This window comes from Lepidochelys kempii, chromosome 6, assembly GCF_965140285.1.
Source record: "Lepidochelys kempii isolate rLepKem1 chromosome 6, rLepKem1.hap1, whole genome shotgun sequence".
Taxonomy (NCBI): domain Eukaryota; kingdom Metazoa; phylum Chordata; order Testudines; family Cheloniidae; genus Lepidochelys; species Lepidochelys kempii.
The window spans coordinates 88,648,158-88,661,964 of record NC_136385.1 but is presented as its reverse complement, the minus strand read 5'-3'; the positions used below and the strand labels follow the sequence as shown (position 1 = coordinate 88,661,964).

At 38.6% G+C, this 13,807-nt stretch overlaps 1 protein-coding gene across 19 annotated transcripts in view; it reads left to right on the top strand.

Annotated features, from left to right (window-relative positions):
- Positions 1-13,807, top strand: part of SLC25A21 (solute carrier family 25 member 21) — a 396,597-nt gene that overhangs the window by 320,899 nt on the left and 61,891 nt on the right. For 4 of the 19 annotated variants that reach the window (XM_073349084.2, XM_073349085.2, XM_073349082.2 and 1 more), the window contains exon 5: positions 5,025-5,176. The exons of 14 other annotated variants lie outside the window; for them this stretch is intronic. In XM_073349084.2, the coding sequence (XP_073205185.1) occupies positions 5,085-5,176 (92 nt within the window). In that variant the 5' untranslated portion in view covers positions 5,025-5,084. Of the gene's footprint in view, positions 1-3,661; positions 3,936-5,024; positions 5,177-13,807 lie in introns of those variants that run through there. One more of the 19 variants, XM_073349086.2, reaches the window with a different exon arrangement.

Here is a 13,807-nt window from a genome sequence, read left to right as displayed (position 1 = left end):
CACCAACCACCTCACCACTTGCTGGACAGAGTAGCTGCCTGTGCCCATAGGGGCAAGAAAGCTTTGCCATGTAAAAGAGATAAAATAACTTTGCCCTGGGAAGGGAGTAACTGTGTGATCTGCTCCTGAGGCAATGTGCAGCTGCACACCATCTCTTACTCAGGACAGATTCAAAGGTTACGATCTACCCTCTGCCAAGAGTTTGTGTTTTCAGGGTCAGTCCCTAAAATGCTGCTCAATGTTCTGAATATTTACCAGCGTGTTTACATCTTTATTTACTGCCATGCCTGTTTAATGAAAAGTTACCCCTACTATGCTACTGCTGTATCATAATTGAAATGTCATGGTTGCACAGAACACTACCTCATCATAAACATTCTCCATGGTCTCTTTAACCATTCACTTTTCATCATTCCACTCTTCTTCTCAAATAGAAGGAAAAGTCAGAGCACCAGAAAAAGCACTTCAAATTTAGTCAATTGCAGAACACTGTCACTTTCAAAGGCCTTCAAGATTCTTTCCATCCACAAAATAGTCTGACAACTACAAAAGTGGAAATAAAAAAATCTATGAAAGGCCCTCTAGGTGGAAATAAATTGTCCCCACAGGGAATTAAAATCTTCAAAGTAGGATCCATCCCTTGAACTTTTTTTTCTTGTCTTACAAGAAAACGGGAGCCACAAAACATAAAATTTAATTGAGATTTACTTAAAGTAGGGCTCCGTCTGACAGAGCATTAAAGGTCACATAGCTTTCTATTAAAGAGAAGCTGGAGTATTAACTTCAGGGCTTTTGCTAACTTCTGTTGGAATCTTCCAGTTGCTGCCTATTGTATGGTGGCCAGAGCTTCTTGAATCCTATCATGCCGTGAACAACTTTCTGTTTATCTAATTAATAGTTGTACATTTGGATTTCTCAGTTTGGGTTAGTTTCAGAGTTGGTGTGTATATTGACAGTTCTTTGACAGCAGAAGTAAAACGACCATGAGTATATCTGTTTATTGAGGACTGACAGGTTTATAGCCAACATAAAAATAATCTGATGTTTATTGGGGCAAATGTTTAGACAGAGGATTAACTGAAACTGCTGAGCAGAAAAAAAATCATTCTTTTCAGACTCCAGATATGAGGTTACATCAAATTATATGAACTTTTTTTTGTCACTGTCTTCCTCACCACTGCATCCATCTATGTTATTGATAGTGACTTCGATTTGAATATGAAATGTAAGAATAAAGCAACAGTCTATTGGAATATATATGTTAAATGTATTTAAACACACTTGGGATTATGTCTGATATTAAACATTGGAAATTATACTCATCTGCACTGTCCTAATTTTGAGTTAAAAGCATTAAAATTATAGATGCTATTGTTTAAGGTCTGTGAGTAACAACATTATTATAAACCTGGATTTTCATGGGTTTGTAACTTTATCAGTAAATATTGTTCTGGGCTATAACTGGCCGGTTCTCAGTCGAGGAGTCTGTTACTTTGGTTGATTTGTCTGAAGAGAGCAAAGTCAAATTTTTATGGGTTCCCAATTTAGTAAAACATTGAATGTAAAAAATTAAAATTTGACATGCAGTTTAGTCTTTCTTGAATCTGGATTGTCTTTGGAGAGTACAAAATGAAATTTCAGAGTAACAGCCGTGTTAGTCTGTATTCGCAAAAAGAAAAGGAGTACTTGTGGCACCTTAGAGACTAACCAATTTATTTGAGCATGAGCTTTCGTGAGCTACAGCTCACTTCATCGGATGCATACTGTGGAAACTGCAGAAGACATTATATACACAGAGACCATGAAACAATACCTCCTCCCACCCCACTCTCCTGCTGGTAATAGCTTATCTAAAGTGATCATCAAGTTGGGCCATTTCCAGCACAAATCCAGGTTTTCTCACCCTCCGCCCCCCCCACACAAACTCACTCTCCTGCTGGTAATAGCCCATCCAAAGTGACCACTCTCTTTAAAATGTGTATGAAAATGTGTATGATAAAGAAATTAATTTTAAAGAAAGTGGTCACTTTGGATGGGCTATTACCAGCAGGAGAGTGAGTTTGTGTGGGGAGTGCGGAGGGTGAGAAAACCTGGATTTGTGCTGGAAATGGCCCAATTTGATGATCACTTTAGATAAGCTATTACCAGCAGGAGAGTGGGATGGGAGGAGGCATTGTTTCATGGTCTCTGTGTATATAATGTCTTCTGCAGTTTCCACAGTATGCATCCGATGAAGTGAGCTGTAGATCACGAAAGCTCATGCTCAAATAAATTGGTTAGTCTCTAAGGTGCCACAAGTACTCCTTTTCTTTTTGCAAAATGAAATTGTTTCTCTTAGTCTATTTAAGACTTTATTCCTGGTGGAGACATTAGACGTTGAATCTATTTGGTTAAGGAACACTTTCTGAATCTGTTTTTAGTTTCATTAAGCTTTGAGCCATATTTATTGCTGGTCCGGCTCCAATGACTTCAGTAGAGTTACACTAGGGCTAAGATTAGAGTTGTTTTTTTTTAAAAAATGACTTGGGGGAGAGGGAATAGAAATAAAGTTTGCTTAGGGTTCAGTTGTCTGTCTTTTTACCAAAACTAATGATAACTTAGATGTGTTACTCTTGTAAAAGATGATAGCTTCTTGAAAAGATGACTTATTGCATATTTGTATATTTGGTAGCTCATTTTAGAAGTGTATTTATATACAGTGTGCTGAGTGAGATAAATTTTGCTTACATTATACACAGATGGACCTGAATGCAACTGGCCTGGTCTACACTACAAACTTTTGCTGGCATAGTTATGTTGGTCAGGGTTGTGAAGAGGTATGATCTCTAATGGACAGTTATGCTGGCTGGTATAAGCTGTGTCCATAATAGGAGTGCTTTGCCAGTGTAGTATACAAGTATACCTGTATTGGTAAAGCGTTTCAAGTGTAGACCTGGAACCACAATTCTGATTTTATTTTCAGGACTAACGACTTCAAGGGGAAAAAATTATATATCGAGCACTACAACTGAGATGAATTATGTACTGTGCTGTCTCATAATTGCCTTTAATGATAATATTACATTCCTGTTATATAACCCTGATCATTTTCCTATGTTGTAAGATGTTAAAATAAACTAAATAAATTAAATAAATTTTAAAAGAAAGCAGCTACTGAGCTTTTGCGGAAACTATTTTTTCATAACATTTTATTGCACAGTGATAAACTCTGATCTCAGTGGAAACACCATCTTATCTTATGCTTTCTATAGACTTCCATTGAGATCTCAATGAAACAAAATGATTTGAAACAGTGCACTACCATAAAAAATGAAGACATAAGTATTAATTTTCCTTGCTTTTGGGTGCTTAAGTTAGATGCTAAACTCTTTACATTACTTTTAAGTTAAGCCAAAAACTACATCCTTTAAAGTGGTGTTAGAGAACAAGGATGTTTTGGTATTATATATTTATTTACCAGCAATGACTTCCAGACCAAATTTTCACAGTCTGCAAGCCAAAACAAGCCCCTTCTAAACTCGGGGGGGTTTTTTGGTCACTTTTTAAATGTGCCACTGCCAAGCCTGTTTATCTGAAAATCAAGGTGTGTATTTTCTGCATTATACATGCTCCATGAACATCAATAGCAGTAAAAACTCTGGAGCCAGAATTTATCTGGCAATTTTTTTTTATTATACCTTCAGGCAGAAAACAATCCAGCTTGATCTTCTAGAGCTACTTACAACATTTTGGGTCTGCACAGTGCTGACAGTGTTAGTAAGCTAAGCATATATGGCTCAAAAGATGCTCAAGGCTGTTCTGTTCAGAATTGCCTTCATGTCTGCAGAATCTGGAAGCCTTAGAACAATGTCTGCCTTGTTCTTGAGTCCATCAAGCCAGCCTGCTGTATATGGCAATTTGCATATGACCATAAACTGCCCCAGGCAGTGGCAGAGGTAGGACATGGAACTGCACAAATCTTGGCAGCTCTGGCTGGGGTAGGTAAGTGGGTGGGTGAATGCTGGAGGGTGTCTGGGGGTTCTGGGTAGGAGGGTGGGTGGTGGAGGATGGCCGGAACTGCTGGAGAGAGTCTGAGTTCTTGGATTAGATGCATGGTAGAAGTTGTGAGGTAGCTGGGTGGGAAGTTGGAGGTGTCTGTCTGAGGAGAAACTGAAAGCTGTGTGTGGAAACTGGTTAGGCCATCTGCAGGGTAAGGTGGGGGTTGGGCGGGCTGTCTGTGGGGTAAGCTGAGTGTAGGTATAAAATTGAGAGTAGGGGTTGTCTGGGGAGCTGGGTTTAAACTGGGAGCTGGCTGTGGGGTAAACTGAGCTTGTGTGCCTGGAAGATAGGGGTGGCGATAAGAGTTGGATGTGTGGCCCTCCCCACTGGCTCTGGCTGTTCCTCTCATCTTCTTCCTCACTGTGATCCAATAGGGGAGCAGAGAGAGCGAAAAGACAGAGGGATTACCAGCCTGCTGGCAGCTGCGAGCAATAATTGCTGCCCATTCCTGCAGCCCAGCTGGATGTGTGACATCTCAGCTGGGCTGTGGGAATGCATGACAGCTGCGAAATGAGTGAGTGTCACACCAGATGCATGTCACTTGGCTGCCCTATGCACAAAGCCCTAAATGGAGTTGCCAGTCGGAGGAGGTGGCATGGCAAAACCATGCCCCAAATCCCCTCCCCTCAATGGCTGTTGCAGAGCGGGGATTTACTTCCACTGAACAGGGGCAGGAGTTTCACGGAAATCCAAAGACCAGACCAAGATCCATCCTTCCCCACTCCCTTCTGGTATACTTCCCACCTAAGCAACTTGTGCTACTCGTTTAACCCCAGCTGGTGGGAGAGGGATAGACCCAGAACTGGGAGGTGTGGTGCTGAGAAGGCCTGGAGACCATTAACCTGGCCTCCTCACCCACCCAAACTGCTCATTGGATCCTCTCCGTATAGCTAATTTTCCCTCTCTTTGCCCTTGCACATTTGTTAACCTTTCTGTGTGGGGGTTACCCACTGTATAACCTGCACATGTATCCTTCTCCTATACAGTTGTGTCTACTGCAGAAATGACAGGTTTCATCGAAAGGAGTGTGATTTGAAATATTGGAAATGGCAACTATATTAATGTGTAAAATATTATCACCTGAAAATCTCCAGGTGTTTTGCAAACAACTAATTAAACCTCAGAACACCCCTGTGAGGTAAGTAAATATAACAGGAAGTGTAAAGGGCTGAATGTCAGCTTTAACTATGAACCTTGTGCTTTTGTGGATTTAACTTTGACTCTTAGGGCTAAATTTTCAAAACCTTGTGCTTGCTTTGCATATCTTTAAAGAAGTAGTGCACAGGATGAGATGAGTGTTTGCATATTTTCAGTGAGCATGAATTTATTGACAGGAAATTTATGCTTGCAAATTATGGGTAGGGACATAGAGAGTTATTTTAGTGCATAATGAAAATGTTCAGCTGTGTTTAAACTAACCACTTGGAAATGAAGATCTCTATTTGTTTCTCCAGTTCTCCTTTCAAAATTAAGACCCTCATATTACAACCGGATTTCAGTAGGGCTCCACATGGAATGAAGGCATCCATCCATGTGGATCCCATCTCGGGACTGGGGCCTTATCATGTGCTCTTACAATGAAAGGAAAATAGATGCCATAGCATGGATTTTAGCTTTTTGGTGTCATTTTATGGAAGAAATTGCAGCCTTCCTGATGGAAAATTAACAAAAATTGTTGCCCTTTTAAAGATAGCTCACAATGTTTCTGTATATGTTTGCAATGTGATGTAATTTTTCTCAGTACACTCCCCAATATCCTTGCACTCGCTATATCTGCATCCCTGCTTTAAATAGACTCCTATGCAATATGGTATACAGATGATATTCCTGTTTTCCATTTTGGCTGGTTGTTTATCTCTTTTTTAGAATTGTGTGTTCTCCATGTCATTTACATTCTCTGCTTGAATGAATGTCAAACTCTTGGATTAGAACCACTCTAAAGCATTGCATAGAGTCTATGAGGGTATTAAAATTAGGTTTAACTTTGGGGGAAGGAAGTGGAAAGATTCTGTGATTTTTAGAGTTTTCTTTGTGTTTTGAGACTGCTATTTATATGTTGCTTGAAAAAATTAGAGCAAATGTAGCTAGCATGAGGAACACATTTTTAGATTATGTGTAGGTTTGGGAAAGATTCAATTTTTTGGTAGTCAGTAAATGTCAATTTCACTGTACACACACACATGAAAAAATATTTCCATCAACAATAATAGAAATTTACAGAAAAGCAAAGTAAGAAAAATGCTGCTTGAGAACTTACTAGACTTTGAGTTAGTGATATTTATTTTTTCTATTTTGTCTTATATGATTGAAAATTTGTGTTTTAACCGTCATGAAACTTTAATTTTTTGAACTTCAACATTTTCTGTCATTAAATAATTGCCTGACCTTCCCATAATTTCCTGCAACTGTGAAAATCAAAATTGATAAAAATAGAAAATTCTTTAAAATAAACATTGATATACTCAGTCAGAATTATACATTCTGCCAAGCCTAGTAAGGTAGGTGAAAAACACCATGCTCTCTTGTGAAAATTCATACTCACATTTTATGTAGCAATTTTGTCTCTTATTTCCACGCACAGATATTACAAACCTCAAAAAAATCTTGACTGACTTTTTTATTTTCAAACAATAGAAAAGTATGTTCCATTGTGTGTGTGTGTGTGTTTTAGTTACACAGGAGGTCAAATTGAATGATCACAGTGATCCCTTCTGCAAGTGTGGGTCTGTTACTGAAAAAAGGAAAGGAAAGAAAAAAGAATTTATAATCAAGAGAAGCTCAGCTAACAAACCCAGAATAGTTGGTTGTTTCTGCTAAAATGATCAGTAGTGAAACAATAATAATGATACCTACCTCTTCTACAGTTCTTTTCATCTGTAGACCTCTGAACGCTTTGCTACAAGACTATAATTATCCCCATTTTACAGATGGAGAAACGGAGATATAAAGAAGTGAAGTGACACAGCAGGCCGGTAGTAGAGCCAAGAATAAAATCCAAATATTCTGAGTCCCTGTCTAGATCCAATGGGCCACATTGCCTTCAAATAGTTAACTGTTCACAATGGCATTATTATCAGGAGGTTTCGTCATTAGGTGTAGAGTATTTATCTTCTATTGCTGCCCACAGCTTGCCTGACACCACCTTCAAATATTAACACTCGAACACATGAGAAATATTCTGCTCTGACTCTGGATTGAGGGCTAATTCTAGTCTCAATTTTGTACAACCTTACTAAATACAATGAAGTTTCACAGATATAATTGAGGGCAGAATTTGGTTCACAGAATTTTTATTATGGATGGAATATGCAAACCAAACAGAACACAGGTCAACTTTCAGATTCTAGGTTGGCTTTGAAGGGTGGTATTTAGGAAAAACATTTTACTGTGAAAATGAGTAAATTTGATCTGGAAGTCATAGAGGCAAAATAAACAAGGACACCATTTTTAGAAAATAACTTTGGAGAATCAAACATTTGAAAGACAAAATACATCAGTGCTCCTTTCAATATGCTCATTTGTTTTTCCACTGGAACAGAATGCAGTGAAATTATATATATATATATATATATATATATATATCTGTGTATATTTGTTAGGACCATATGGGCCAGATCCTCAGCTGGTGTAAATTGGTGTGTCATAAATATAAAGGGAAGGGTAAACCCCTTTGAAATCCCTCCTGGCCAGGGGAAAGCTCCTCTCACCTGTAAAGGGTTAAGAAGCTAAAGGTAACCTCGCTGGCACCTGAACAAAATGACCAATGAGGAGACAAGATACTTTCAAAAGCTGGGAGGAGGGAGAGAAACAAAGGGTCTGGGTCTGTCTGTAGTCGTCTTGGCCAGGGACAGAACAGGAATGGAGTCTTAGAACTTTTAGTAAGTAATCTAGCTAGGTATGTGTTAGATTATGATTTCTTTAAATGGCTGAGAAAAGAATTGTGCTGAATAGAATAACTATTTCTGTCTGTGTATCTTTTTTGTAACTTAAGGTTTTGCCTAGAGGGGTTCTCTATGTTTTGAATCTAATTACCCTGTAAGATATCTACCATCCTGATTTTACAGGGGGGATTTCTTTATTTCTATTTACTTCTATTTTTTATTAAAAGTCTTCTTGTAAAACACTGAATGCTTTTTCATTGTTCTCAGATCCAAGGGTTTGGGTCTGTGGTCACCTATGCAAATTGGTGAGGCTTTTTATCCAACATTTCCCAGGAAAGGGGGGGTGCAAGTGTTGGGAGGATTGTTCATTGTTCTTAAGATCCAAGGGTCTGGATCTGTAGTCACCTAGGCAAATTGGTGAGGCTTTTTACCAAACCTTGTCCAGGAAGTGGGGTGCAAGGTTTTGGGAAGTATTTTGGGGGGAAGGACGCGTCCAAACAGCTCTTCCCCAGTAACCAGTATTAGTTTGGTGGTGGTAGCGGCCAGTCCAAGGTGTAATATTTTGTACCTTGGGGAAGTTTTGACCTAAGCTGGTAAAGATAAGCTTAGGAGGTTTTTCATGCAGGTCCCCACATCCGTACCCTAGAGTTCAGAGTGGGGGAGGAACCGTGACATGGTGTAACTACATTGCATTCACTGGCGATATGCCAAGTTAGTGCAAATTAGTTTCACAACAACAAAGTCTCTGGAGATATGCCAGTTTAGTGTAAGTCGGTGTAATTACAACTCACTGGAGACATGTGAGTTCAGTGTAAATCATTGTGACAACAATTAAGTGACTGGAGATATGCCTGTTTACACCAGCTATCTGGCTTATATTTTTTTTAGTTTCATACATTTTTAAAATCAGATCTTTAAAAATCTGTTAAATATTGCTGATGTGCTAACTATTTCTATGCAAGCCCTCCACAAATGCATCAGTAGAACATATATCTGACCTACATTTATTAGTAGTGCCTTGTGATAACCCCTAGAAGCCCCAATTAGAGATCAGCTCCGTTGTACTGGGAGTTGTGTACACACATAATAAAAAGATGGTGCCTGCCTTAAATAGCTTACAAGGTAGTTTTCCCATCTACAGTATTTAGTAAAACATCAGCAGCACTTCATTTACACTCCTTGCTTATAATTTTGCTATACGAAGACATTTATATTTTTATCTACACAGTGTTAATTAATCTGTCTCAGCTGCACAGTATTTGCCATCTTATTTAAATGGGTTCATTCTATAATTGTGCTTTCAAACCCTCCTTTGAATCAGGCATAGAAATGATCTACAACATTATTTTATCTATTCATAGACCCAGCTGTTATTAGTTGTGCTATTTTTTTCAAGTATGAATTTTCTTTTTTCAGAGGAACAATATTATTAACATTTTATGTGTTATAATCAATGAGTTTAAGCTTGGTTTGCAAACAAAACATATAGCACTAATTAAGCTCTGTGTTTTGGAAGCCAGGCTGTAGAATACAAGTTTAAGATCCTAACATCTATGGTCCCAGTCCTGCAAGTGGATAACATATGGGTGCATTCAGTGGGTCTACTCAGATGTGTGAGGTTACTCACATGCATAAGGTTTGCAGGATCAGTCTGTGTCATCATAGAGTTAGAGTGACCAAACATCCCATTTTGGCTGGGACAGTCCCTTTTACAGGCTCTGTCCTGGCCATCCTGACTGTTTGGGTTTTTTTTTCCCCCCAAAGGAGGCATTTGTCCCGTTTGTTCTTGCTGACTTGATCAGTTGGCAAGAGCAAACAGGACTGCCAACTTTTGTCAAAAAAGTCGGGTGTGGTGTGGAGGGGGCAAGCAGAGATGCCAGCCCCCCGCAGGAGCCAGGGTTGTGAGGGAAGCAGTGTTTCGGCATGTGGGGGCCCCGCAGGGTTCCAATGACTGGGCAACAGCCTAATATTTGGGGCGGGGGAGAGACAGGGTTCCCGCAACCAGACAACAGCATGGGGGGGCTCTCGGGCAAGCGGTTGGGGGTATCCTGTTTTCTCTTTGGGAAATATGGTCACCCTACGTAGTCATAGAGTTTAAGACCACCAGATCATCTAGTCTGACCTCCTCTATATCAACACCACCCAGCACCTGCACAGTAACCCCTACAACTGAAATTACACCAAAGTATTACAACTCACAGGGACCAGATTATTATGTGCCACAGGTAGAGGATAGGTGGGGACCAAGGTGCAGCAATGCCAGAGCCCCCTTCCACTCTCTTTGCCCCCAGTGGCAGGAAACTGATTGAGATACACCTAGGTAATCCTGGCCGGTGATCCGCACCCACATGCTGCAGAGGAAGGTGGAAAAAAACCCCAAGATAACTTCCAGTCTGACCTGGAGGAAAATTCCTTCTTGACCTCACATTTGGTGATCAGTTAGACCCAGAGCATGTGAGCAAGAACCAGCCAGCCAAGCAGCTGCGAGAGAGCATGCTTGGTGCCACCTCAGAGCCCCCATCTCACCCCATCCAATGTTCCATCTCCAACTGTAGACATCCCTGATGCGTCAGAAGAAGGAGATTTCAAAAACAAATCAGAATACGTGGGGGTGGGAGGGAATCCCTTCCTGACCTCTGCAGGTGGCTCATATATTGTATGCTTCCATTCATTATGGATAACAGAGGGTACGTTATATTCTAATAGCTGTACATAATTTAGATTTTTTTTCTCTATACTATGTGGGTTTTTTGTTTTTAACCTGGCATATTTACAGAATACAGTGAATTTGCTTTACTTTTAATACATACTAGAGGTTTTATTTGCCAAAATGGTATAAAATTTTAGACTGAAAGTTGCCTTTCTTATTTAATAAAATAGTCTTAGTGTGTTCTAACAAGCTGCTGTTTACACCGCAGCATGTGACTCTTGCATGCAAATTAAGAACAAGAGAAAGCACACATTCCATGAACACTGGAAAAGATTTTTGACCATTATCAGACATGTTTTTAAATGCTTTAATTTTACAGTGGTGTAACTCCATGACATAAATCTGGAGACAGCCCCTAAGGCTTGGTTGAGTCTGGTGATTCTTGATCCTTTACAAACCTGTACAAGAGCTGTGCAATGGTCCTTGTGCTCTCCTAAGGACAAGGGCACATCTGCCAATCCTAAACTTCCTAGACAGACCAGGGCAATGTCCCTGAATTTCTATCACCCCAGCCCCTGGCTCCACAGAGGGAAGTGCATGCTTTCCAAATGTGGTACAGTGACAACACTTCCTCTGTTCTTCAATTGGCATAATACTCCTGACTGGCATGGCTGGCTGTAGGTGTTTTGCTGCCCCAAGTTCCAAGTGCACAACTGCCCAAGCAAAAAAAAAACAAAAACAAAAAAACCCGGTAGCCGGAAGGCCGCCCCTGGAATTGTGCCGCCCCAAGCACGTGCTTGCTTTGCTAGTGCTTAGAGCTGGTCCTGCTGACTGGAGCTCCCACATGGGGCAGGTCATCTCCAAACTATTCTCTACTTCAGGCTGTGGCACAATAACTCAGTTGAGCCCTGGAAACAAAATGATTAAATGTCTTCTGTTGTTTTGAAACTGCATACATCTGTGCATCTCTGGTGCTGCAAACAGTTTCTGAAGGTTGTACACTTAAAAGGAAAGGAAACTGGATCTAGCCCTAATGGTTATGAAGAAACCCTCTCAAATTTGAACCAATGCAGTGTTGCTTCTAAGTAGTCTGCAGACCGCTGAAACAATAGTTCTGAAAACTGTATATTGCCCTTTTCCTCTCACTGGGGTGGTAACTCTGAAACCTAATGATGGGGCCATATTCCATATTGTTAATTATCTCAGTGTAATTACATCAGTGTAAAATTATAACTTAATGTTTAATATTTTCTAAACATAATTGCAATAGAGAATACATAATGAAAAGCAATATTTATTTCAAACCTGTGTTATGTTATTTTTTTAAAAGAAGCAATATTATTTATTCCTCTGTAATTTTGGGTTTTGCTAGCTCTTAATAATTAATTTTTCCTTTAAAAAAATCTTCCATTGTGCCAGAGGGAAAGAAATCAGTACACACAGAACATGTACTGTAAATCACTTTTATGTCTTTTAAAACAGCTGACTTTGCATTTTTATTACATTGTTTGAAAAAGTATCTTTTCATCTGGAAAGAATCAGTTTAAATGTGATTGTCAACACAACTAAGCCAATTTTCTGTTTAAAATGGCTGCTTGTGAAGCTTAGAACTATAATTATGCCAGTATTTTCTTCACAGACATTAGTTACTAGGGCCAGGAGAATTTAGGTGGGATGTGCACAGGAAATACCTGGCAGACAGTGTAGAATGTACTTTGAACATAAAGCAAAGCACTTTTATTTAGCTTACAGGAAGCATATAAGTAATGATGAGCAACAGTCATTGCTTTTAGGTGAAGAGCCTTCCTTTTAAATTACAAAGGGATGTTTGGCAATGTTTTGTGAAATTCAATTAAAACTTCATAAATGTGTATGTAAAAGGGTGCGGAATACAAATATTTTTGTTGGGGGGGGGAATTATTTGCTGATCAATTTTTTATATATTCTGATCAAATTAATTAGGAGACATAATTTCAGAGTGTTCCTTTTGTTTTCGGACTTAAAGTATATTTGTAACAAATCTATTACAATTCCCTCTAGTCAGTCTCTGTGTCTCCACCATTTCAGTTTCTTTACTAATCTCACCTGAAAACATAGCAGCTTTCCCCTACCTATAATAATTTTCAATTTGTCATTGCCGTGCTTATTTAATTCAGTAGAGTAATTGATTATTTAATTCTAAAATGCATTTTGGGATGAAATGTATATGAATGTTCCTATGCAAAATGTAGTATTGTATTCACTGATCACATTTTCACATTAATAGATGTACTTGAGATTTACATTTTATAAAAAACTTTGTTCCCTGTTTTAAGTAGTACATTGTAAAAAATTTCATAATACTGAAATGTAAACTGTCACCTTTCAATACACATTCTTGGTACATTTCATTTTTCAATTTTCAGAAGGTATAAAATACCTTTATTAATGAACTGTTGCCTTTGGATTATGCAATATACAATGAAAACATATGTATCATCTTGTTTTGTTCCAGTAAATGGGCTAGTTGTTTTATTAATGTTTAGAGATTAATCCACATATTAGACACTTCTAAAATATTGTTTTAAAGGAAAGAGTCATTGTCAGTCAAATATTCTCATGCAGATTTTTTTTCCTTTGAGAGATACAGCAGTCACTGCAGCAATGACTATTAAAAGTGTGCTAATCTTTCATCTCTGACCAGATTTCCAAAGTGCTGTTCTGTTTGTAATTTTCTTTATGCAAGTTGGGCAGCATTTGAAGACATTATATATCTCACCCCTCAGGTTCTGTAGGAATCCCAAAAATATTCATGCTTGACCATTGAAGGAGGACTATTAATCTAAATCAGAAGACAGTGACATTAATACAATGTGGGTGCAATTAGTAATACATCCATGACAATCACACAGGTTTTCAATGGAATTTACACTAAACAAAAGGGCATAAAATGGGGAGTTCACATTTTATGCAGGGTTTGTTGGGGTTTTCTTTTTGTTTTCCTTTTCCTATTTATAGAAGCACTTTTCTTCCATGTACAACTAAATCATTCTCCGCAGCACACTGGAATTGTGCATTCTAAAAATAATTGGAGTCAAATTGTGAAAAATAAGGTATTAGCCTGTTTTAAATGGCTAAAATACCTCAACACTCAAAAATGATTTTGAGAAATATTTTTAATGGGGCTCCATTTTGCTGTAGTCACTATTTTATTTAATTCTGTATTTCTGATTTTTTTTCTTTTGTTATTTTTATTATT